Source organism: Dermacentor silvarum, chromosome 11 (genome assembly GCF_013339745.2).
Source record: "Dermacentor silvarum isolate Dsil-2018 chromosome 11, BIME_Dsil_1.4, whole genome shotgun sequence".
NCBI classification, from domain to species: domain Eukaryota; kingdom Metazoa; phylum Arthropoda; class Arachnida; order Ixodida; family Ixodidae; genus Dermacentor; species Dermacentor silvarum.
The window spans coordinates 53,954,595-53,982,533 of record NC_051164.1 but is presented as its reverse complement, the minus strand read 5'-3'; the positions used below and the strand labels follow the sequence as shown (position 1 = coordinate 53,982,533).

The following is a 27,939-nucleotide window of genomic DNA, read 5'->3' as shown; positions in this document are numbered from 1 at the left end:
AAACTTTTTTTAATAAACATTTATTCAACTTTTTACAATGCATGCAAAATAAAGCACCATGCTTCCCCATTACCGCTTCACTGAAAATGCAATCCTCTCCATCACTTCCTTTTTGGTGGCTCAACACCAAGCTTTCTGGCAACATCGTCCTGTAAAAGTAAGAAAGATCTTGTGAACATCCTAAGCATGCCACTGAATCTATGCAGCTTCTCAGAATATGAGGTTAATCATGAGGTCAATCACTGCTGGCTAATTGACAGGGTTTAGCATCCTCAAGCAACAGAGCGGTAGTGGTGCAGGTGTCTCCATATTTGTGCTCCAAATTTATAGTGACCACCTGGGGTTCTCTGAGGCGCAACTGGTGTGAACTTCTAGGTGTACATATCATTTAGAAATTTTTATTGTACATACTCCTGAACGTCTCCCGCCGCATGCACTAAACAAGAGTTGTGCAGTTTTTCGACAATTTAATTTCAATGACCAGTGAGCACATTCACGATCCATGCTCTCAGCCGGATCATTTCTGGTGGCCACCATACGCTTCTGTGCCTGACGTCAGCACCAATGCGGCAGCACTAATTGTGTCAATTTGTGAAGTAGTCCTCAAGCAATGTGTGCAGGACTCCTATTGCCATGAGTGACTGCCTACAGCTTACCTGCTGGTGTAAAGGTTCTAGCAGCAGCATGACTTTTAAAAAGTGACCTTCATTTATTTTTACACCAACAGTACCGAGGTGGAGAACATTTATAATTCACTGCAGTTGGACACACTGTCCCAAGATGTCACTACTAGTGCTCCAGTCCATGCCTTCTCTAACCCTGCAACAGCTTTAGTTTTGATGAAGTGCTTTGACGTCCAATGTCAGCCTCTTCAGAGTGCACTCAACCACATGGATGGTCCACCATTTAGAAAGGCAAAGATCCTGGGTACTTGACCTCATCCAACATCAACCCAGAAAGCTATGCATGCCCTCATGACTTATCTTTTTAAGATCAACGGACCTGAATAGACGCTTATGGACACCCTGCATTCAAACTATCTTTCTCTTCAACTTCTCAGTTTTTCTTTTAATCTCTCGTCCCCTCTCCCCCATGCAGGGTAGCAAACAGGCTGTCCATCTGGTTAACCTCCCTGCCTTTTCTTGTCTCTCTCCCTTTTGAGGAGGTGTTTCTCATTTGTCTAAAGTTGTACCTGAATTTTCGCAGGAATTTAACAACCTTATTCATGACAAATGAACTGATAAATCTAATGCTGCCACTGACGAAAAAATTGCTCGAGTTGCCTTTTAATATGCACTCAAAGGTCATTACATGAGCATGTTTGCATTTTGTTCCAAATTGAAGGCACGTGGTCAACGCGGTGTTGCGCACGGCGGTAAACAAAGAATAAGAGCTTTAAAGGCACAAATGGGCACGAAGCATTCCAGCGTTGCTGTTATTCACGTACGATTTGCGTTGATGGCGATGTGGACTCCGCCGCTTCGTTTCGGTAGGACGTTAAGGCCCTTTTGCTCTTTTGCTTCGCACATAATTGCCGTGCTCCACGCTCATCGAGCTACGGGAGTTGTCTGAATTAACCGATCTGCGGCCAAATATGTCCGAATTAACGAGAGTTTCATTGCATTAAATAATTCATACGCCTGCCCGGACAGGAGGACAAGTCCAAATTATCCGATTTTCCAAATTAACAAGGGTCGGATTAACGAAGTTTTACTGTAGTTGGACACTGACAACCGAGTTGCATGACATACCGCAAACTGTATCTGGTTGACGTGATAACGAATGCCACCCTGCGCATCACACTTGGCCATGTGCTGCCTCTCTGGGTCTCCTGGAACCTGGACTGGAACACCTGGTGTCGCCTGGCGCCAAAAACAAGATGCACTCATGAACGTGTGTAACAAGAATGTGCCATGCTTAAATTACCACTATTATGGGATCTGAACATAAAGTACAACTCCCAAACACATGCAAGGGGCATGCTTGTCTACAAGCACAACCAGCTGTGGCTGAAGCTCAGCGAGTACGTGTTGCGTCTCACTGTAGGACATCCTGGAACACTTACCGGTTCCTGTGCACGTGCTGTGTTCATGAGATCCTGCATCCGGTCTTCAAAGCCGGGGGCAAATGCCGCTGGGTTGATTGCCACAAAGCACTGGCCCTGCAAGAACGGGGGTAAATATCACGGATGCACTCTCCGACCAAATCTGACATAAGTTTCCTCACAAGGATTACAAAGAATGGAGCCAAGCAAGAGGCCCAATTTCTCTTTGCCACAACTACACGAAATCAACAGATAATGAAGCAAGGAAAGCACAGGGGAATTATTTGTTGTTTTAATTGAAGTATAGGAATGATAACGTAAAGAGAAATGAAAAAAAGAACGACAAACCAACTTGTCGTGGATGGAAGCCGGACCCACATTCTCTGCATATGAATCATGTCATAAGTTTAGCCTTGCTTATTACAAGAAATTGTAAACAGCACATAGAAGAGAAAATTGCAGAGAAGGACCAAGCCATAAACAGCATCACAGTCACGCAATGAGACGACGTAAAAAAAAAGAAAAGTTCAGCAAACTTCAGCAATTCCTCTGGCTCTGAACTAATTTACTATGGCAATAGCTGGTTTTCACAGTGAACACCTACATCATCTCAAGAACAAAATTCTTTTCAATGGACAAAACTTCGTCTTCATCCACTGCAATAGCATTTTTGAGGCCTCTGAAATATGAAGGCGAATCAGAAAGTTCTTGCCCCTAATTTTTTTTAGCGAAATTATGGCTGTAAATGCGAAGTCAACATATCCATTCCCAGCGGTGGACCTTTCTTTGGCCGGCCCGGCCTTATGTGCCGGTAGCTCCGCGGCCCGGCGCTACTGTCAGTTGAAGATGGCGGTCATGCTTCATGGGTCCACGGCATACGAGCAACGAAGTGTGATTTGTTTTCTACGGAGCAAGGGACGAACACCCATCGAAATCCACAGGGAAATGCAGCCCACGTTTGGGGAAAGCTGTATCGCTTTGAGAAGTGTGAGGTGGTGGTGTTGCGAGTTCGCAAAAGGCCGTGATGCCAAAACAGTCCGACGGTGGTTCCACAGACAGCCGAACGAATTCTACCACAAGGGCATCTCAAATTTAGTGCTGCGATGGGACAAATGTCTGAACCGGTGTGGGGACTACGTGAGAAATAATAGTGCAAGGTGCGAAGAATAGTACATATATTTGTAATTACCTGTATGCACCTTATTTTGGCTCATAAAAAATAGGGGCAAAGACTTTCTGATTCGCCCTTGTAGCTGCACAGATAGCACCACACTCGAAGTCTGCATGCCAATGTGTGCGGCACACAAAACCCTGCACAAGCTACCAAGTGTGAACATCGCAGAGTCATGCAGTGGCTACCATGTCCAGCTCCCAAATGCACACTGCCACAGTAGCAGGGGTTTGATACCCAGCAGTGGCGGCCGCCAAAGTGTCGTTCTTCTCTGCCGCGTGGTTGAGCTGAAGCTGAGGACGAGAAGGTGGCCTCAGGACAATGACATGACGGTGGCGGCAGTACAAAAATGATGGCACAACAGAAAGAGAGGACAGAGGAATAGTCAAAAGTGACGGACATTGCAAGCAGTTTAGAGGTTTCAACTGCCACAGCCGCAAAAGGGCTTACAGTAATGACGTAGTGCCAAACAGTAGCATAATCCCACTGTACAAAATTCAAGCAAAAGTATAATACTGACCAAGTCTGCGGGGTCTGTCACATTGAGCCAGGACCGAATGTTGGTGCCATAGCGAGCACCACTCAGAACGCCGCAGAACAGGTCAACCATCATGGCCAGACCGTAGCCCTTGTAGCCACCTGTTAGACATCAGCAAGGGAGTGAAGCCAAAGCAGGCTAATTAATAAAGATATAGTACTGCACCACACTTGAAAATAAATACATACTCAATCTAGCAAGATTTTTATATCTTTTTTTAGCACAAATATAACACAAACATGTAGAAATATATCACAATCCAAAGCACCGCAACAATGTCACCAGTGCCCTGACTAGAGCATCAAAGCAAAGAAGGAATACCGTATTCACTTAACTTCAAAGAAGCAATCTTTTTACCACTAAAGCAATAAAGGAAAAGTGTTTGAAACCATGATTTATCAACATCATTTGTTCTTGCACTTTATTGTCCGTGTAGGGAAAAGTTAATGTGATGATCAAATCATGAGCTTTAACCACAGGTCAGCATATTATGGACACTCGCACTCACTCGCCTATATTTTTTCGTTTTCCACGATACCACTCGCTCGCATTCACACTCCTCAGAACTCACTCACGTTTCTACCTGAGCCCACTCACTCACAGGCACTCACTCATTCTCACAAATAGTGGTTCAGATTCACACTCACACCTGCTCACCCTCACTGCCACTCAATCGCATTCATAATAACGTCGACTCACATTCACCTGCACTCACTGCAACTCAAATTCAAGTCCACTTCCCCCCCCAAAATTACATCATGGGCATGACCTTTACTGCTGCCATTACTGTCGCTTCTACAAGAGATGAAGTGTGCCGAGATTCTCTGCCTGTTTTTTTAAATATAATTTTCAAGTACTGATGAAGCAGAAATGAACATAAGCTTATGGTAGATTATTGCAGCTTCTGTAGTGAGTAAATGTGGTGATAACTATACAGCTGTTCAGTAGCAGCAGTATACAATGAAACAGTGGTCAATCTTAATATTTGCCTTGAAAACACACCTGGAGGGAACAGACAAACAATTACTCACTCGTCTCAATTGTTCCACCCAATGGCAACAAGGCACCACCATTCATGACTTCCTCAGGATTGTTCGTCACCTGGAAGCAAAAGGACACCGTGAATTACTTTGCCATAAACTTCTCATTCGGACGTAGTTTTACTTCCGTGAGAGTGTGAGTGATATACACTTAAGTTTTCAAGTGCTCTGTGCATGTGTTCTTTCTCTCAATTGTTCCCAAATTGTGCTCAAGTGCTTAAATCATGGATTACCAGCAAGCCTTAACTCCTCCCTTGCAACACGTTTCGCTCTATATTGATCCAACAGTAATTTATATTTTTCGATCTCATCAGTGGATCCTTGAAACGTGCAGCATCAGATTCTGTCCTGGTGATTTCTTCTGGTAGGAGGGTGCATTGCTGCACATTTATGAAACCTAAGCATCTGTGACTGCATTGGTCATGGGCATATTTCACTAGCTATCAATCATTCTTGGTTTGTGTACACTGCTTGTGGGAATGCAAGTATGCATACTGTCTGGTTGGCAGCAAAACTGTTTACCGCCAGTGGCATGCCAATGAGGAAGGAAGGCAACACATAAATAAGCCATGTTCCCAGCTGAAATAACAAATTCAAGTTGGCATGAAGGCAGTAGTGCAGTGTCATAATGTCCAAATAAGACAGTACTAGATGTGCGTCCTGAGAGCAGTGGCTTGTAAGCTAATAAGTTAAAACCAATTTCTCACGTCAGTTTCCCATTGTATAAAATATATGACAGAGGCGACTTCATCTGTCCCTGAAAGTTCCTTATTTGACCCGCCGTGGTGGCATAATGGCTTTGGTGTTGCGCTGCTAAGCCTGAGGTCGTGGGATCAAATCCCGGCTGCCGCGGCCTTATTTCGATGGGAGCGAAATGCAAAAACACCCGTCTGCCATGCATTGGGTGCTTGTTAAAGAACCCTAGGTATCCAAAATTAATCCGAAGTCCCCACGGGGCTACAGCGTGCCTCATAATCATATTGTGGTTTTGGCACGTAAAACCCGACAATTTAAGTTCCTTATTTACTTCCTTTTATTATTTTTGGATGCTATGTAGTGTCCTAACTTGGTACTGCCATTGAACCTCAAGAATATGTGCTCAGGGTGCTGGCACACAATGTAGACGGGCAAACAAGCGTGCAGCGAAGGTTTTGCAATGTGCTAAGTGACTTAGCAAAGTGTCTAGATTGGTTCAAGTCAAAGCATGAGGCATGGGGCCAAAATACAGCCATCTGCTTTGTATGGCCAATGTTGCATGCCAAAGTAGAGAACTTTGGAAGTCGTTGCTCGTGCGCCAATCTAATGACAATAAAGCAATGCACACATTAAGTGTTCAAACATTATGAAATTCTGGTACAAGACAACTTCTACACTATATAGAAAGCAAGCCCACATATCAAAGACCTCACACCAACTAGAACTCTGCCTAGTTGCAATCAGTGAGACTTCACAGGAACGAGGTATATGTTTTTATGCTAGTTCTCCAAGTATTTTAAGTTAATTGCTTAATATATACACGATACTTAAGTTAATTTCTTTTAAAAGAAAATTATCAGAGTGCAGATTCTATTAAATATGCTAAACACATTGTCTCTACTGCTTTTATAGCACAGAGATTCTCCGAAGTCAAAGTGATTTACATTAAAAATGAGTAAACTTACATGGTTTAATGCGCCAAGTTAGATCATGGGCTATGAGAGACGGCCACCACAGCCAAGAACCAAAGCAGCAAATTCATACTCAACAGCAAAATGCCTTAGCCACTAAGGCACTACACTGCGTTTTGCGTAGTGAAGTTAACAGCTTGCCCTTACAACTTAAAAACCCCATAAAACATAGCACTTGCTGTCTGAGAAAGTGTTTCCCATCAGTGAGTGTGGTAAGCAGTGGCAATGACTAGCAATATAAGGGCTGGTTTATCATATTACCTCAACCTGAACATGCTCTTTTCCCATGAAAATTTACAAAAAAATTTTGTGAGCGCAAGAAATGAGTACGAAATCAAAACTGCGTGAGTGACAAGCTCATTGCGACTAAACATTGCTGTACATATTCAACTTATGTTAATTAGACACCAGTTAATTTCATTTTTCAGATAATTTGATCCCAACCAAAGGTCCCGGCCGGCACCCATGAATATTTATGGGCCAAAACTTTCGCTATATCGAACCTAAAATTGGCCTTAGCCGGATAATTCCAACTTGGCCAGTCAGCAGGCATGCACCTGACTACTATGGTGACCTCTATAGCAACTCTTTTAGTGGCAGTGTCTGTCTCGGCAGAGCTTAGGGGATGGTGAATGTGTTGAACACACGACATCTCCCATCAAAAACGTCCATTTCCGGCCTGCCTAGGGAAGATTTTTAAGCAGTAACCATAGCTCACAATGCCTGCTTGTGCTATTTACTTGATTCCTAATGCAGATCTTTTTTTTTTTAGGGAAATTGGGCCGACAATTGCCTGCGCAGTGTAATCTGATACAAAATTAAAACCGCCTTCACAGTAATTGTATGCTTTACTTGCACGGCACAAATGTATTGGGGCAAAGCTGGCTTTAGGAAACCGGCTGCTATTGTGCGACATATTGACACGTGCACTTGTTTATCCTTTTTCCAAGTTACCACATTTCACCCGCTAACAGCCTGAAGTTATCCCTCAGCGCTAGATGCACCTGCAAGGTATTAGAAGCTTACTCGAACGCTACCGTTGATTCTATGCTCTCGCTGAACCTTGGGTAATCAGTATCGCATGCGCAACCGCGAACAGTTGGCTATTATGCTGGAACCTTCAACGAGTCATAAAAGACAAAGCGCTCCACCTGCAGACGAGATTTCCACAAATGACAACTTTGCTCGCCGCCTTCGTCTCTCTCTCATCCTCTCCCTCTTAGAATAAAATCTGGTAAGAGAACAGTCAAGGAGTGCTGCATTTGTGATCTCTTAGATATGAAAATTTGGATGTGTGTTATAATCAAGGGCAAGTTAGATTGAAGTATATACGGCAGATGCACATGTTCACAAACGCTCGTGAAAGCATAGCAATGGAGAGCCATCATCATTGCTCAGTCAGTAAAGCCATGGACATTAAAAAAAATTACAGGATTTTACATGCCAATACCACGATATGATTATGAGGCATGCCATTGTAGGGGACTCCTGATTAATTTTGACCACCTGGGGTTCTTTAACGTGCACCGAATGCAGGGTACACAGCCATTTTTGCACTTCGCCCCCATCGAAACGCGGCGCCCGGGATTCGATCCCGCGACCTCAGGCTTAGCAGTGCAATGCCAAACAAAACAACTTCGCCACCACGGCTGATGACCCCCACAGATGACAAGGAAAAGGCTGTGCAGTCAGTTTCGACTGAGAAGCTTGCCATCTGAATTTTCTTAATCAACATTCGGAACCAAAAGTGAGAAATTATCTATCAGCTAACATTCTAAGTAGCCCAATTTCCCTACGCTTTCCTTAGCTTCAGTGCTGATGATGCACGAGCAGGCTAGTTGGTTTGGCATGCTTGCTTACGGTATAGAGTTTGTACACAGACAACAGATCAAGGGATGAGAAGAACATGTGCCAACTGCTGAAGGTTGAATGTTGCTGTCCTTCAACCACACTCTGTGTACATTGCATATTTACAATCACCGTTTGCTTTCTTGGTGGTCCCTCATTAACCTCAATGAATCTCCCAAGTGTCATTTGAGAAGCACGGCAAGGTCTGGGCATGGAATACAGGCACAGAACAAGGCAACGTCATTACAATGCATAAATGCCACTGCACTTCAACCAAGCAGGGTCATTCCCCTACCTCGCCCTGGGCATTGATCCCCCATCCAGATGGAATCTGTTCTCCTTTCCTGTGCTGAATCTCGACCTGCAACAGGAAATAGTATACTGATTGCAACTTTGCAGCTGGAACATTCCGAAGTACACGACCTCGACCTGTGCAAGTAAGGTGCACAACCCCTTTTGCAAGGCTCTAATCATGCTTCTGGAAGAGCACAGAACGGAGAAATGTTTGTGCTCAGCCTACCAGTGCAAGTCAGCAAAAACAGAAATGAGGAGGTGATCGAACAGGCACTGACCTTAAATTAACGTTCATTTCAAAATAAAAGGCAATTTTTATAATCAAAGCAAAAGGAGCCGCAGCATGTACAACCGCAGTAAGGCTGCAACTGTATCAACGTGATATAAGAAGGGATTTTTCAAGAAAGGCCAGCTGGACTGTTTTTATACTTCTGTCGCTTTATGAGCATTGAGTTGTGAATTTGGCAGAAATAAAGAAAAAAATTCTTTCTGTGGAAAGCATGAAAGCTAACAAAGTGGAATAGAAAATTCTGAGGAACCACTCAAGCAGAACGTTGGTGGCACTCTTTTTTAACAGCTGTTCCCCAGCTCGACTTTTGCAACGACCTGCCTTTTTCTTGACACAGTGAAATGACTTATTGCTACTATTTTTGTTATGGTAAACTCACACACAGCTTGAAGCCAGGTGCGGAAACAGCTTCCGCTGTGGAAAGTGGCATGGGCATCGATGGCCTTCTATAACCTATTTTTCAAACTGGCTTATAAATACAAGTGTAGGTATGTGGTATATTGCTAACTAGATCTGCATTTGTGCATGTGTCCACCAAAACCTATGCAATCGTGTGGATGCCATGGTGCATCCACAAGATCTATTTAGAATCACTCAGCTCAATTTATTTAATCAAACTAGACAGTAAGCCAGTGCTTCATTGACAAAAACTAATCTGGGCATTTCAAAATTTGCTTATTAAAAAATTATATACCACTTCCTTTATTGAACTTAAATGTGAGCTTTTCTGACAACAGCCATCTTTCATCCCCCAGTGAACACTACTGTAATGTTACCACTCCTTTTGCAACACTGACCTCCTGTTGTTTGATTCATTTGGAAATTGATAAATACAGCGCTAAACACGTGCAACACAAGCAGTATATGTGGAATCTCGGTAAATGACACGATAGTAAGTGATCCTTCTATTATTGCTGAAAGCTTCAACAGTTATTTCACTGCAATGACCAATAATTTAATTGTAAATAACTCACATACATCACATTCAGACACAGTCACAAGAACTAACCCTTCCAGTTCTCTCTTTCTTAAGCCTACTGACCCTCATGAGGTCAACAACATAATCCTTTCTTTAAGAAATACTTCATCAACCAGTCTAGACTTGGTATCTGCATCACTGATTAAACATTGCTCGATTATTATATGCGAACCCCTATCACATATCATCAACGATATGTTCGTTTCAGGGTCGTTCCCGACACTACTAAAAATTTCCAAGGTTGTGCCAGTGTTTAAGAAAAGGGATAAAATGAATATGTCCAATTACCGACCAATATCCGTATTGTCCCCGTTTTCTAAGGTTTTTGAGAAAGTAGTGCTAGCCCGATTAGATAAGTTTTTCACAGCGCACAACATTTATGCTAAAGAGCAATACGGATATATAAAAAGTAAGTCGACTGAGACAGCGTTAATTAACATTGTGGAAAAAACTGAAATAAACATAGAAAGACAATTATTAACCATGGGTATTTTCATGGACCTGACCAAGGCTTTTGATCTTGTTAACCACGACATATTGCTAAAAAAACTTGAAAAGTATGGTATTCGTGGAGCGCCCCTAAGCCTAATTAGCACATATTTGAAAAACCGGCAGCAGTACGTAGTGGTTGGCAATGTGTCGTCATCCCAAATGATAACTAACAGCGGAATTCCCCAGGGATCCATATTAGGGCCTTTTCTTTTTGTAGCATACATCAACGATTTACCCGACTATCTTTCAGAAGACTGCATTTTATACGCGGACGATACCAATATTTTCCTGACAGCTAATACGGAAACAGATCTTTACAAAAAAGGCAATGATGTCCTGCTAAGACTATCTAACTGGCTTCAATCTAACTGTCTTCTCGCAAACACAAAGAAAAGTAGCTATATAGTATTCACTGCAAAAAACACCCGACTAATGAACACTAAAACATTAAACTTCAACAGCTCTTCTTTGGAAAGGGTTAACGAGACGAAATTTTTGGGCGTCTACCTCGACAGTCAACTAAAATGGCATAAACATATCCACGAAACTACACTAACCATCTATAAGAAAATCCCAATACTGTATAAACTACGTTACATCTTCCCTTTGAACACACTCCGTACACTTTATGTCAGTTTTATACATTCGCATATTACGTATGCTATTACCATATACGGACTCACGTACCCCACCACTTTATTGCCAATTATTGCAGCACAAAATACAGCTCTTTGAGCTATTCTCTTCCTAAAAAGAACGGACTCAATCACATTCGCCTACCCATTACTTAACATACTGCCGGTGAAACATTGCATTGATTACCACATTCTCGTTTTGCTCTATAAAATCATGTACAAAATCGTACTATGTCCTTCTGTAAAAATTAATTATCAAAATACCACATATCCTCTACGATCAGTCACCACGAAAACTCTAACCGTTCCTAAATCTGGCACTAATTATGGATCATTTACATTCTCGCATACCGCATCGCAGCTCTGGAATAAATTACCAACAGATCTTAAAGCACAACAGCCATTTATCAGCTACAAAACTAATCTTCGCTCTTTCATGCTCGCGTCACTTGCTTCATGAGTATGTACCATATTTGTACTGTCTCACACATTCTTTTTCGCGCACGCTCAAGTCTTTATATAACAGCATATAACATAGGGGCCCCTTCCACAACTCCTGCGAGAGTTATAGGGCCCCACCTTTATATCATACCCAATGTACAAATCTTCATGTGATTAATAAACTCAATTCAATTCAATTTATGCTGAATACTAGCTCAGAATGGAGCCCCCCTTCCAAATTTTATTGCGTGCATTGAAGGTGCGGTTTCTTTCAAGGTCTTCGTTACTAGACCTGTTCAGAATAAGCTAACCTATACTTCATAGCACTATTATAACTGCTAAAATTTTTTTTTTTACTTGTTATAATAATGCTGTTTACAGCCTCCGAAATTGGGTGGTACAGGTTATACTGCCTGCCACCCAATATTGTACTTCGCAGTACAACCCCTTCTGTAATGTGCCCTGGGTCCAGAACGTACTGCAATCAATAAATAAAAAAAGAACATTATGAACACATGAATGCCCTTGACATGAAGAATAACATAGGACAAATGAGCAATTTGTGTATCATTCTTCTATATTCTGTTGTCCACATGCGTTAAGCCCATTTATACATTCACAATGGTCAGCCGACTTGCCGAACTAGCTGTGTTAATAAATTCCATGCTTTTTTTCTTTCATTTCTCCAAGTCAGTGAACACCCAAAGATCAGCAAGATGTTAATCCCTTTGCCTTTAGATACAAACTTCAACAGCCTGTACACTGATGTACTGAAGGTGCTGACAAGATAATCAAGCGACCCAGTCTGGCCAGCTTTTCACTTGCCTTTCCTAATGCCACAGCTGACGTCGCCATGTCGAGGACGAACTCATCACCGTCCTTCCCAGGAGCTGCCACGCTGAGTGGATTTGTTCCCACGAATTTCTGAACATCAAAGGAATAATGAAACACAGTTTTGAGCGGATCAAAATGTTTACTTCGTCAAGCTTACCGTCTGAAGGCTTTAAAAAAATCCCAGTTCAGGTTATGAAAGACATAACCATGCTTTTCGAATGAGACACAGAATCGTGTACATCAGGTTCCTGCCTATGTCGGATGTGATAGCTACTGGCCAAGAAAGAGAACAATGATGGTAGTTCCATGCCTTAGAATACTAGATAATGGCAGAGGCTGTAATATATCTACAGAAGGTCTGTATGCATTAATGAGGCCACATGCACATCAGATAAAGTTTGCTTGTGCAGTAAACTGCACCCCTGTTCCCTCTTGGGGGAACCAGTACCAGTACTGGTTCAAGTACCAGTACCAGTACAGAAACAGTAAACCAGTACACTCCAGGTTGGCTCTTGACACTGTTCATTTACACCAGTGCCTCATCCGAAGTATGAAGTAAGGTGCTGGAATGTTGGGGAGCGATGACGAATATACTAGTCTAAGTGTTGAGACATCACGACAATATGCAGCAACCAAGCAAACAACAACAAGAAACATATCAACAGAAGTTCTACTGCATTAACTGGCGTGTTTGATAATGGCAGAGCATATGGAAATGATATTGACTGCAGTTGCAATTCTGAAATGGTCACTACAAATGAACAGCTCTCACAGTGCCTCAGCATAGGAAAGGTTCTTATAAGCTTCAGCATTTTGTTGCACCAAATATTACTCAAGGACAAGGTGTTTTACAGACATTGCATAGCTAAGTACAAAGCAGAGTTTTCACATAAAAAAAAAAACACTCCCACTTATTAATTTCGCACCATGCAATTAAATTTATTCTAGTTCAATTTTATTCTGCATTTTTTGTACAGGAGACAAAACAACTGCTCGGATGGGAACGAAAAGCTGCTGTATTAGCAGCTTAAGGAGGTTTCCATCCCTCATTATTCCTCGACATGGAAAAGAGCAAACATAAGTGCACATATGGCTTCAGATATGCATAATAAGGAAACATACATACATAGCTCATACATAAGTAGTTGTGTCTACATAATTTTAAAATTTTGTAAATTCTCAAAGAATAAAACTATATTGCCCTAGATTTAAAAATGAACTACACCAACAAGTTTCAGCTTGCCTGAAATTACCTATGCTGTGTTACCAAACAAAAACCAGCTTGGCACATGGGAACAAAATAAGCATATGGAGGAAGATATGGGTGTTTGCGGAAAGGCTGTAGGCAATCTTGCTTGTTAGCATCTGCAAGCACTACTAGGCGAAAGTAAAGCACCATTTGTGTCTCTCAAAGCACTCTCTCTACTGGGACATTAATCCCTAGCCATTCACCATAGCAATATTGGATACAATTCATCCTATTGATATTGGTCATCCGATATAGGTCTGTATAAAAAAAGTATATTTTGGCCTGCATTATCACACTGCTCACACAGAGGCAAATCAGTCCGTACAAGAAGAGCAAGTTGTTTTTCCTGTGTCAATGAGATGCAATGCTGCAAGACAATATGGAAACCAAGGAAGAAATCGACTATGCACATCAATACAAGAAAAAAAAATAAAAGGCGCTCACCTTGATTCCACCAGATGGAACCACTAGTGGAGATGCGTTGGTGAATGACATGCCCTAAAACAGAGTGACACAACGCTAATGATTCAAGTAACAAAAGCACCCATTTGCTTTGCAAGAACTGCATCCCAGTCCAATTATCAGGCCCAAAAAGTGCAGACTGCTGGGATAGCTGGCGATTCATTATCTAAAATGGAGCAACAAGGTGGAATGCACGGTGTACATATTCATCTCTTCCATCTGTGCAGTATGCCACCTTTGAGCAATACCGTATGTAGTGGCACTACAATTTCTCGGAGCTTCAACTGTTCCATTCCTTCCAAGGAGTCCCAAATCTTGTCAATAAATATTTGTGGTGATGTCAACATGCCACGCCATCGACACTCCCTCTCACAAGTTGTTTGCAGCACTATGGAATCTGCAGGAATCCTTGACCAATGGGAAGGCTGAATGCCCTTCAAGATGCCCCGCACCACAGTAATTTGCAGTATGCATCCACAAAGGTCGTAGCACGTCATGTATCGCTGTAACGTATCATTTACCAAGCAAATATAAAACTCTCTAATCCCACCAATAATCAAGACAGTTACGCCCGGAACTATATTTCGGTGCGCAAGGATGTTGCCTGTGTACGCCTCGTACCTTCGGCAGTGCTGCAAATGGCTTGCGAGATGGAGTATAACTTGCGAACTAGCAGTTCTGTCTAGGTATCTATATCTGTGAAGTATCAGGACTTGTTGCTGGGCTAGTTGGTTCATCTTATTCCGTGGTGTTTAGACGCAACCAAAGACGGAAAAAACACCACAGAATAGTCTGTGAAGTCTCAGCGAGTGTGCATTGGGTCAATGTGCTGCTTTGTATTTTTTTACTTTATTCTGGCAGGCATCGCTTCACAGATACAGAAGCAAAGTAAAGATGAGCATAAAAGATATGCCATGTGCTTTTGGTTTTTAACTCCCACAAATGTATTCACACATAACTTCTTTTTTTTTTTTTTGTTAGATCAAGAAAAGAAACTGTTCTAGGCCTAAACATTTCCAGCCAACACAACATTACACTTGCATTGTACACAGTGACTGGCAGGATGTCCTGTTGAATACAGAAACATACAAGAAACAACAAAATAAGAAACATCTTGTAACAAAGAACCATCACTCACAATCATGCCTCTTGAGGACGCCATCATACTATAGAAACCCGCAATGCCATAGTGATTGGAACCTGTGAAGCCACATTTCGAAAGCATAGTTCAGCTTTTATGTGGCCATACTCCATAATCCAAAACCTTTTTCTTTTTGCAACCTTTCTGCCCTTCTTCAAGGCTCTCATGTGAACATTCTGTCAATTATTGAAAGGACTGGCTACTCGGCACAATGGATAAGAAAGGATTAAGGTTGAAAGAAAAGTAAATGTTACAAAATACAGCCCTTGATAAACCTGGCACTTTTGTACCACATATCTCCAAGACGGAAACCATCTTTCAATTGGCACCTTGAGGACATTTAGGACTGTTAGGCCTAAAAAGTTGCAATGAGAAAGCATTGCAATACAGAGAGAATACAGTGTGTATGCACATGCATACATGTTTGTGTGTGTAGATATGTATGTGTGCTGCTGTTGAGATTGCTTTGCATGTAATCGATGCCCTAAGGTTCAGAACATCAGTGCACAGTTTGTTCAGAAAGACAAATTTCACGGACATCACGCTTGAAGTAAACGGTTAGTAATTTATCAATGTGCACTGTCACTGATACTACAGTTTACTGCCTCAGGCAATGAAAATCTACTGATTTAGCGGCCACATACAAATATTTTGATTTAAAAGCCCCATCCCTACATTTAACATCATGTGATATGACGACTCTTTCTACACCAGCCCATTGCACTTTCACCTGACTTCTATTACATCATTAAACAAGCAACTCTCAAGGGCAAATGAAAGTCAATGTCTGCAAAGTTAAAATGTAACACTGAGAAAGCACTGCAAAAGATGTTGACTCCAAAGTGCTGCAACTTCAATTGTGCCGACATCCCACTTGAAGTACTTGCAGGCCTGCTAACATTATAAATTGAAAAACACTAAAGCCAAAGTCAAATAAATACTAGAAGTCTAAAAATTGTGTTATGTTACTGAAGATGTGACTGTTTATTAAACAAATTCACTGACTTTGTTCTGTAAGAGTGTAGTGAACAGGCACTCTGCTCTATAATCACAGCAAGGACGAGCTGCACCACAAACAAACGTTCATAAAGCTTATTCATTAAATAATGATGCAACGGCAGCCAAGATTTCAGATGCCATTACACATTAAGTGGCGTTGCTACAAAGGGACCTAACAATCGAGCGGGTCTGTAAAATCAGGCTCAGAAAAAAATTGGTCAGCGACTGCATCTGCATTCTTTTTTAATTCAGTTTTGTCTTAAATTTGAAACTGAAAAATCATGAAATTATGGTTGCCAATATTACAATCACAAACAATCGTCAAGTATTTTACAAGCATATTACAACAAAATTATAAATGTTGGTAGGTATGCATATGCTCAGTTTTCTTTGTGAGCAGTATTGTGAATACTTTAGTGTTCAGAGTATTGGCTATCAAATATTATTGCGATGGCAATTATATTGACACTCCAAGTGGATTTTCGCTGTCACTATGATGTTCCACATATATTTAAGCACATGTACGCTATATGTTCATTTGCGCTGCATATTCCATATGCGGCATATTCCACACTATTCAGCCACCAAAGCTGCTTAGACCAGGTCTTCTGTTTTTGACCACTTATTCTCAGAACTTTTTTTAGGATTACAGCTCGCAAACGAAAGTCATGAAACGTTCCATTCAAAGCACATGCCTTTTATCTTAACTCTTCTCGGGCTATTAAAAAGTGCAAACCAACTTTAGTGCTCACAATCTGAAAGTGATGCAATTTCACTGGCACTGTCCTTTGCAGGCAAGCAAAGTGGCGCCTATGCGGTACCATTACACGCCCTGCATGCCGTGTTAGGGCTTTGAAGGGTGCCAGAAATTCTGGCGACTCCGCGTATGCTCAGAACACCGTCCGAGGAGTTCAAACACAACACTAGACGTTAATATCGCTACTAGTTCTTCACCCTCCTGGTGAAACTGACAGATATTTTCCTTGTTCAGCAGCTCCATGTAGGAAGAACTTTACCTCGTGCAACGACCCATCCAATGCCTGCTTGCTGCGCCTTCTGCATGGCCAGCTCCATGCAGAATTTACCAACAACGGGGCCCAGAACATTTTTGCCATCGACAAGGGCAGTGGCAGCCAGCTCGTTGACGACTACAGGCTTGCCAGAACGCTCACAGACACCCTTCTGTATGTCCGTCACATACATTTCTGTTGGTGAGAGAGTAAAAACAACAGACTTGCAAATTAACCACAGCAAGAAAACAATATGCTGAAGTCATGTAAAAATTTAACCACATACAACAGCTCACAAAAAGGTATCATTGCCTGTACTTGCCTGTGTGTGTGTGAAAAATTCATTACATACATCTTTAAAAAGCTATAAGTTGTTCTTTTATATATATATATATATATATATATATATATATATATAGACATGTTTTCTTTTCATTTCCTATCGCTCTCTTTCTTTCATTCATCATCATTAATTACTCGGATTAGCATGCCAAGCTGGTTGCTATAGGCTCAACTTTGCAGTACACTGATCAACCTACATGGTTTCCTTGCGATTCATTCTTGGAATATGCAAATTGTGTAGACAATGGGTAGGCTACTTGGCACCGAGTTTTCAAGGGGAACAACGTTTGCTCTGCAGGATGACACAGCATAAGCTTTCTCAGCAGTTAAGCTCCTAAGACAGAAAATGTAAAATGTATCTCTTCTTCCACCACTGTGCATGTTGTCTGCTTCTAGCTTCTAAATATTGCATAATATTGCCACAAAGAAGGCCATGCATAACGAAAGAAAGAAAACACCTGTGCCCTTGAACCCTCTTTAACATGCCCAGCAGACTTAATGTGGAAAAACATTCCGGTGATTGTGTGTTCTTATTCAAGAGCATGTGAACTTATTTCTCGACGTGCTGCAACAACATTTTCTGCACTTGGTGCCACTAGATTGGTATAGCAGTCCGTCACTGGCGCAGGAAGTTTTCATCGTGCTTGAACCACCTGCCACAAAGATCATGCACCATTTTGTGTAGCAGAGCAATGGAGACGCGGACGAGAAAAGACAACAGAAGCACTCGTGTCATCTCTTCTCATCCGTGTCCCTTCAATGCAGTGCTACAAAATAAACATATTCCAACTCACCCAGTTCTATATGCTTGTTCATGTTACAGCCTGTGCCCTGCTAAATACAAAGTTTCTTGAACTTAGTGCCTTACACTTTGAACACAGGCCTTGCATAAAAATTACAAACATTTTTTATTGCATCGGTCACCTGCGAGAGTACATATTTACAGGCACCACCATAGGATAACTAGGCTGAATATCCATGCTGCAGGCGATGCACAGTTACAGATGTCAACACCTGGAAGCCAGTCCTTTACCTATTAGAACGGAGATGGACACTGTAAGAGCACCCAGAGAAAAGTACACAGAAAATATTAAATGAACCGGATTACAGGTCGAGATGTTTTCCCTAAGGAAAAACAGCTAAGTCACCGCTCACTTTATACAGTGCTTCTTAGCACATTGCGAGTCGTAGTCTGACAACCTGTGGCATGCACATTCAAGAATGTATATTGACATAGCCATAGCCATATCCATGTCCGATCGCGTTGTGATCGTATTTTGTCACAATGCGGTTCCTGTCGCCATTTCTGCGTAGTTGTGTGGTCGATGTGGCTCTCGTGTTCTGTGGTGTGTGTCATTCAAGATGCACAGCAAAATGCAACGCCAATTTTCAGCAGCTTTCAAAATGAAGGTTCTGGAGTTTGCTCAACCCAATGGCAGTACATGGCTCCTCAGTGCCAGTATGGGGTTTCAGAGAAGTGTTCTTGATGGAACTGATGACGACGCTCTGTGGGAAGCTGAGAGCGAGATGCAGTCATCATACGATGAAAGTAGACATAGCTCCGACAAATTAGACTTGTGCTGTTCGTGTGCACTCTCTTCATGCGAAAACAGACACATGGACTGGAGCTTGGATGACGGACGAGCGATCCATAAATAAAAATGGGTATTTTGCCACTTCTTGGTGAAAAATTCCCCCCCCCCCCTTCTAGGTCAGAGGTCGACCTATATTTCAGTTTATATGGTATCACGCAGCTGCATATACATGATCTCGCACACTCTTGGCATGCATGCGAAAAAATTAGCAATTTGCAGCATCCATGCATCTTGAACAATTCCAATACTACTTTGCCCTCCCTGCTGTTAGCTTGAATATTTTTCTGTGTACACCTAACCGTCAGGCACTGCTGAAGGGATATTTTTCAAAAGAGTACATATATAGAGGTGAGTACTATAGGCACAGGTGTTTCGACCGATTCTGAACCCAGCTGCCTGCCTGCTGCTGTTGCTATCCTTGGAGCACAAGACGCGTGGCCACTGCAGTTTTCTCAAGGGTGTCAACTGTTGCAATATGACTCTACCTTGATAGGGCTTTTTCTTTATTATTGATTTATTTTTTGTTTTCAGATTTGACAAAGCTGGTGCTCACACCACAGGCAGAACCGCTTTTCAGCGAGCCACGCCCGCTAGCGATCGCAGACAAGCGGCCCCGCAACGCTTTTCCGGTGACGTCACGGCAGGGCCAACGTCACAGACGGCGCGATCACCATAACATTAATGTGCGAAGGAGCACGATCCCGCTTTTCTTACAATATGCGCACCTGAACTCTTTGAATTCAAAAGTGGTCAAGCAGTGTACTATGTTGGGCGAGTTGGCACATGGCTAATAAAGGTAATGTGGCGCAATGCAACGGTAATAGTGGTAATGTAGCGCAATACATTGCGCCACATTATATTTGTTAAAAGTGGTGAACTAGCGCCTCTACAAAAAATTATGGGGTTTTACGTGCCATAACGCCAAAACCACGATCTGATTATGAGGCACGCCGTAGTGGGGAGGCCTCAATTTTAAATCATTAAACAAAAACGCGCTGTCGCTCATCCAGGAAATCCTTGACGCAAGTAGAGTGCGCAAAGTAAAATGAAAAAAATAATAATAAACAGTAAGAAGAAAGAACGATCGGGAGCAGCCACCGGCCGCACTTACCCAGCCGATTCAGCCCGTGGCTGAAGTGGCCCCGGTAGTCTCCGGCGACGAGGACCTCGGCCAAGGCCTCCGCGTGCGCCTCGTCCGTGCCGGCCTTTCCGCATGCAGCGGACGATGAAGGCCTGCATCTCCTCCTTGGGGACCACGATGCCCGCCGCATCCTGCTGCTGGTGTGCCGACGTCGCCGCCATCCTAGTACTACTCTTCGACAGAGGCACGACGCACGCTCGAGAGGACGACGCGGGAGAACCGATCGACGCCGCCAGTCCGCGCGCGATTGGCGAACCCACCAGCAGACGTACGAACCGCGCAGCCGATGAGGCAGCTGGCATCAGAGCACTCGCTTCACTTCACAACACATGTATATCGCGAGTGACGCACCACTGCGTACGCTCTCTGATCACGAGCAGCACCGACTGCATGCAGAGCAACGATCCTTCCGTTTATTTTATTTTTTTTTCCCCTACTATATATCGTTTTTGGGCCGGCGATCTTTTTCACAGCAGAGGCCCTTGTCGTCCGATCTGCCTCGATGCGACTCCGCAGACGCTGAGACACTCGACGCTCTTATCTCGATGATAAGGATTAATGACCGCTAGGCGTGGCACACTTGACGCCGGGCATCCGGTGCGATCTTCAACGCAGCCGATCTTTCATGTCGGGACTCTTCAGTGGGTGTACTGCACGTGACAGGAAAAAAAGAAAAATGAATGGTGGGTGTGTAATTGGTGGGTATCCATCCACCAATTACACACCCACTAGCCTCGTGATCCTATAGTTAGGCGTAAGCACTATCAACGCAAAGAGAGAGTTTATACATACCAATATACAGGGTGATCACGCTTTTCCAAGTTTTCCAGAGTTTTTTAAAATTGCCTGCGGCAGATACTCCTTGAGCTGGATTATTGAATGAGGCGGACGTTACTTGCATAAGAAATCGAAACACATAATCAACTAATTGACTAAAATTCACTAATTCACTTTTTAATTACTTAACTTAAGGTATATATTGCAATTTACGACTTGTAGCTGGTGAGCTTGCAATTCATATCCACTCAGAATGAATTTCAAGGATGAAAAGGGTTCCGAGATATGCGCCATCAAACTCGCGGTAAAAATGCACTGTTCTACTTACCTTTTTTTAACAAAACACTATTTATGCACTGAAGCACAAAATTAATTTTAATGGCCATGTCGCACTGCCAATTTGGCAATGCATGTCTCGAAACTGGCGTCATCCTGAAAATTCATTCCAAGTGGATACGCCTTGCAACCTCACCAGCTACAATTCGTAAATTGCAATATGCATCGTTAAGTAATTCATTCATAAGTTAATTAGTGAATTTTTATTAATTAGTTGAATATGCATGTTTCGATTTCTCGTGCAAGTAATGTCCGCCTCTTTGAATAATCCAGCTCAAGGACTAGAATTATGCTACCTGACACAGGACATTTTTAAAGATTCTTGTAAAACTTCAAAATGAGCACCTGGTACGTATATAACACTGCATCTCGCCGGTATGAGGGAGACGCAGAATACAAGACCTGTCCTGTATTCTTTCTCGTGTTTCGTTTTTATGTGCGCTGCCCAAGAATGGACCCTTCCAGAATGGACGGGATTCCGTCAAACCCCGGATTTCAACGATCAAAGGAGAACTCCCTGTTTAGTTGAATTACTATGGAAAGAATGTCACAGATAAAATAAAGTTTTCATTACGATCAACTTAATTATTAGCTACTTAGTTTACATCACTCCTATAGTCCTTTCTACACATAGCAGGCAATGCTACAAAGGCTGGAGATGGAGAGACCTCTCACTGCTTGCATCCATGACCAAAAAATAGTGCATCATATATAAAAGAAAGATATAGGTATGCATCAAGTAATTCAATGTAACTTTGGGCCTCATACTTTTATTTTGCAAGAAATGATGCCAATACTGTACATTACATGGAAGATATTGCAGATCTGAGCATAATTACCATTGAACAAGCAGAGCGGCATGTTTCTACAACCAGCGGCCATAATTCACCGCTTGCACTCATAACCAAAACATAGTATGTCGCATATTGGTAGCACTAAAACGCTCTAATAATGCATGATTTGAGGTTCCCTTACATTCAAAAGTTGTATTTATCATACACCACCAGCTTTCTTTTCTCTCTCTTTTTAGCTGAGACATATTCTTTAAAAATTCCCTTTGACAGATAGTGTTTTTCCGCCTTTCCAGGAGTACTTATAAAATAGATGGACTTTACTTGTGTAACAAATTGAAATATCTAAACAAAGAAATAAATATATTAACTAATTAACTCTTTAACTACTCATTTTAGGGCACATGATGCAATTGCAGACTGAAGCAAAGCAGTAGTGAAGTCATGTTTACTTAGCAGAAATACTAAAGCTATCATCACCACTTTCAAAATATCCAGACTTAGAATGTGCTATGAAATACATGGGGGCTCCAGCTAACAGCTTCCCCAAAAAATGTGCCAGGGAGTTCAGGATGATCATAACTGTAACACCAACACACATAACTAGCCATATGTGTGCTGTGCACATTCCTTAAAACATACTTAGTCACAGGCAAATCAAAGTTGATAAACTCAACTGTTACAATTAGCATGAATACAGGCAAACCAGCATTACGAGCACAGGTTTGCTGGCTTTCTGGAAGTTCACCGTTGGTTTCTCTGTAACTGATTACTATGGCTCCCTAAGCATAAAGAAAGCAACTGTTGATCAAATTCTCGAAGGACTCGACATGGCGTTATTTCCCACCACCACGTCAAAACCTCAAACCAAAAGGCATTTTCTGTGTGGATGTAAGAGTAGATTACATGACAATAAAAATGTCAGCATAGTTTGAGTGTCCCATTCAAGAGGTGGATAACAAATGCAGCATGAATAGAGGGTGACAAGCAGAATCAAGAAATCCAGGAAAAAATCTTCCAGCAGATCTTCCAGCATGATGAATGTAGATGTTGATGCGATTAGGCTCGAACCTATATGTAGCGACACACTGCATTGCAACCACCGAAATGTGTTATGTATGAGGTGTGCAAGAATAATGAAGAAAACAGAACTGATACCAACCAAGGCGAAGAAATTATTAAAAACTAGATATTTCTGCTCCCACTCAGGAGCTTTGGTTACAATTACAGTGAATCACACACATTCATGAGAACGAAAACTAAGGCTTACATGTGGGGGCCAAAACGTCTTTAGTTCTTTACCCCGTTAAGTGCGACATGGATCACGGGTACGTCACGGTAGTTAGTCCGCCTGTGCAGCTGTGCAGGGCTTTTCTACAGTGCGTAAGCAATATCTTTGCTAGAAATTAATGGAGAAGAAAACTTGTTGCTTCTGGTTTGACGTGTTGTGGCACCATCTCCCTAAACTATGAGGAATTTCCAAAGCACAATCCCTTGGTTACTCACGACGCACCAGAGGAATATGACAAGTGGCCCACCGGTGGACTTTTACACACTGGAATTGCCATAGTGAATGCGTTAATCACGACTTCACCCAGGTCATGCCAGTGCTGTTTTCTTCATGAGACCAGCTTTATCTCGGCGGGACACCAATATTTCTGATCCGTAGCCACAGCGATAATCAACAGCGGCCGAACAAGACAACAATGTTTCAATATGGGGACTTAATTGTCTTTGTCAAGGCATCACAATCATTTGAAATCTACATCTTCCTGTAATCATTTTTTGTCTTGTTCAGCTAGCCACAGATATAGTTACACAAATATTTATGCACTACTTCTCATCCTCTCCCTTTGTGAAATGCTCATGCTGCTTGTGGCTTTGCGCGCCCCTCCATTTCTGCCATTGTGTAGCTTTTATCTCAGAATAAAAATTCACTTTCAGATTTCTTGAACTTCTTGTGGCTGCTCCCCGAACACTAATCACACTAAAGCTTAAACTTGACAACCAGTCTAAGTAGTGTATAGTTTTGTTGCTTTTAATGTAGATAAGGGCTGTGGGCTACAGGAAAGAAAAAAATTCTGCGGAATACAAAAAGGCAGAGAACTCCATGTAGATGTCTGCGGTTATTATGTTCTTTTTTTTCTTTTTTTTTTATTAGCATGCTAGGCATGCCGCCAGTAAACCTCACCAGGATCTTATATATATATATATATATATATATATATATATATATATATATATATATATATATATATCACGCAACCGTCACAAAAAACGTTTTGCAGAGATGAAAACTACGCGAAATTCATGGCGACGAAAGAGTGCATTCCTTCGAATGAGTAGCACAGGTCGCCGCAGTTTCGATTTTATGCTTTCCGCTTATTTGGGCAGCACAACCACACGCTTCGGCCAACGCTTCGACAATGCTCCGAGAATGGCAGTGAGATTCGGTGACAGCGCCCACTGCGGTGTCGAGCTATCTACATCTCTGAGGTGTAAGATACGCGGCATAAACGAGCGCTGCAATATATGCAACCGGATAAGAGCAGAGTCCCACCGGCTTGTTTACATACGGCCCATCCAAACGACGAGCAACCGACAGCCGCGCTATTCGGAATGCCAGCACTGAAACATATTGCGTATACGTACAACTTTTGTTTTGGCGAGTATCTGCGTTGGCAACGTTCCTTTTCAAAAAGCCGGGTATGTAGGCACGGGCTGTCCGGAAGCTCGCCTGCGATGCACGACGACGACTCAGATTTCCCTCGGCGCCGCAACTCCCACCAACAGCGCTACTCACGTGGCATGTCACGTGGGTATACCTCAAGCACAAGCGGGAGATTCAAATCCCATTTGCGCCAGTCTTGTGTGACTGATAGAGGCCGGCTTTCTCGGCACTAAATATTTCATTTCAGTTGCCTAAAGCAGGCCCTTAAAGCCTCATTTCAAGCACGATGGGGGCTGAAATTGGCACTGTAAACTGTTCGCGAACTAATATGATATGCACTGTGTATTAAACGTGTGTAAGCCAGTTTCGTTGTGTTAAATCGACGTAGCGTTTCCTTGTGAGGTCTGAAAGGCGGAAACCGCGATAGCGTTAAGGGCCCCGTGTCGCAGAAAATCTGGTGTCGGTGGCGTTGTCCGTTAGGGAAAGATAATTCCGAACCACGCATGCCCTCCGCGTGGCGCATAGGCGTTACTGAACTAATTGAATTTCTCAAACTAAAATGCGTCAGAAAATTCGTCAAGTACTACTTACACACAGCCTACAGACATGACTGTAATTTGAATATACGAGAAAACATAATTCTGTTACGCGGAAACTCACACATTTCGAGCTGCCGTTTGAGCTCTGTCTTAGTGGGAGTGGCGCGCCCCGCTCGGTTCTTTGCAACACCATCCAGATGGCGCTCATCTACGCGCCTCCGCGGGTCCCGCCGTGCGGGGGAAAGAAAAAAACAACCAGAAAGCTCGCCTTTGTGCATAGCGTTCGCCGCCAGCGTTTGCAGGTAAACATTACGGTTACACAAGCTGCAGTTGCCGGGAAGCGTGAGAAGCAGTCAGGGATCTTTGAATGATATCGCTTTCCACCCTTAAAGGCGAAGCTTAATCCAAGTTTTTGTGCAAGCCACAGCATCACAGGGCTTTACTGGGCACACGAGATGTCGTTTTTTTTTTTCGTCCATCTACACTACAGGAGCAGGTAGTGCATATTTCATAGGCAACATTTCCCGCTCACAATGGAGGACCGAGCGGAGCAATCACGAAAATCGCCCGCCAGGAAAGCTGCTAAACAGTTAATGAGAGAAGCTAACATCCGGGTTCGACGGACGGAAATCAACAATTCTACCAGTAAGTTCTTTGAATAGAAAAGCAAAATCCACAATACTTGATAAAGACAGGCCGCACCTTTGCACACGCTTTTTTTTTTTTTCGACAGTTGCTGCCGCACAGATGGAATGCATTAAACTTGTGTTATGGTGCGGTAGCTGTGTCAGGACTCGTGAACTATTCACAAGAACTTTTTCTTAATCTCTTTTTGTATATCATTGTGACTTTATCCTTCGCAAAGTGTATCTCTCTTTATCAGTCTTTAAAACACAGGGGGTTTGTTTCTCCTTACATAAACTTACTTTATTAACAAGCAAAGGGGATCAACGGAGTGATGGAATGGATAGCCGTGGAATTCGCCAGGGACGTCCATTATCGCCTACCCTTTTCATCTTGCGATTCGGCTGCCTCTTGCAACACATCGTGAAATGTCGAACGATACGCGGTTTAGACCAAATCACACGTATGTATGACTTATAGGTCATATCAAAGAGTCGGCGTACGAAGCATTTTCTACAAGATGGGAACACTTACCATGCTTTGCAGAGGCTATTCGATGAATGTGGCGCTCTCTCCGGTGCTCGACTGAATGCGTAAAGCGTTGACTTTCTGAAACTAACCTTTCTAAACTACCTCCTGTGGCCTATAAGGAGGCGCACTGAGCGCCTCCTTATAGGCCACAGGAGGCGCTCAGTGGGTAGACGCGAAGGCGGCTCTGGGCGTGACGTTTCCAAAATCGGGCGATGCCTCACCGCCTATACCTGGAGAGAACTTGACGCGGTCGCAGAACGGTGATTCGAGGTGGCCGCAAGACTTCAGTTATCTATTGTATATAGATCGAGCACCCATTTACCATCAGGCCTATACTATTATATATAGCATGCGTTGCTGTGTGTGGAGCGCGCGACCAAGGCGGTTAGGTTACGTTAGGTTTTCCGCGCGTTCCTGCGGATCCCATGTATGACAAGTGCAGTTCGGCCTCACGAACCTTTCAAACGTATTCGCATAGGCCTCGTGCGCTCGTATGGCGGCGCCAGCGCTCCCGAACGCAGCAGCGCCACCTGCAGTGCAGGTCGAGCATATTCGATTCTTAATATACTATTCCCTTTCCGGCGCATTGCCTGTGTAGTTATGCGGCGGCTGTTGCCTGACGCTGAGCCGTGCTCTCTATAAAGATTGCAGAAGTACGTAGCGTATGTTTCTCATCACAATCACAACTCTCTTTCTCAGTGAGTTGGTAAGCGTAGTTAACTTTTATTTTCACCACATTGGTACATGCCATAACGTACTAATCCACTAACCCCTCTGGTCTATAACCTCTTGCACTGCAACAAAACGGTGGCGAGGGTACCATCACAAGTTCTTTGGATGGATGGATGGATGGATGGATGGATGTAAAACTTTAATGAACGTCCTGAGGTACGCGACTCAGCGCGCAGCGGGCCGCTCCCAAGTTGGGACAGTCAGGCCATGCCCGACCGCCGCATCGTGGGCCCTCTGGACAGTCCATAGTTGCGCCCCGGCATCGGGGCTCTTGATAGAGGAGAGCCACTTGCCCTCATTTATTTGTTCCGTGCCTCGTAACAAGGGGCAACGCCAGAGCATATGGTCTAAGCTAGCGAAGTCATTGTGCTTTTTTTTTCGAGTTTGCGCCGCCCCATCCTTTAACACCTCTACGAGAACAGAATGTCTTTCGTAAAGTGTGACGCAAGATTCGTTGAATCGTGGAGTATGGACGCGTTTATGCTGTGGCACAATGCAGCATCTATGGGCGTGTGAAACTGTGATGAAAACGCTGGCACAAAGACCGAGGTTCATTTGAGGGTAGCTATAGTCATTGGAAGCCACTACAAAACGTAAACGCCGAAAGTACGTTTGATAACGTCTGGACTTATAGGAAAAACGAAAATGAAGTACATGTAATTGAATATGTGGAGAAAGGGGCATGCAGAGCCAGTGACAGCGATTGAACGCAATAGCGTGGGGCTTA

At 43.0% G+C, this 27,939-nt stretch overlaps 1 protein-coding gene across 1 annotated transcript; it reads right to left on the bottom strand.

The window, feature by feature from the left end:
• On the bottom strand, positions 1-24,904 carry LOC119433794 (uncharacterized oxidoreductase YjmC-like). The gene is made up of 12 exons (XM_037701054.2): positions 24,768-24,904; positions 20,182-20,861; positions 17,140-17,328; positions 15,122-15,183; positions 13,966-14,019; positions 12,264-12,362; positions 8,604-8,669; positions 4,785-4,854; positions 3,736-3,854; positions 2,066-2,161; positions 1,752-1,862; positions 1-149 (listed from the first exon to the last, which is right to left on the bottom strand). The coding sequence occupies exons 2-12, from the start codon at positions 20,339-20,341 to the stop codon at positions 102-104; spliced, it is 1,074 nt and encodes a 357-aa protein (XP_037556982.1). The 5' UTR covers positions 20,342-20,861; positions 24,768-24,904; the 3' UTR covers positions 1-101.
• Positions 24,905-27,939: the final 3,035 nt, after the last annotated feature.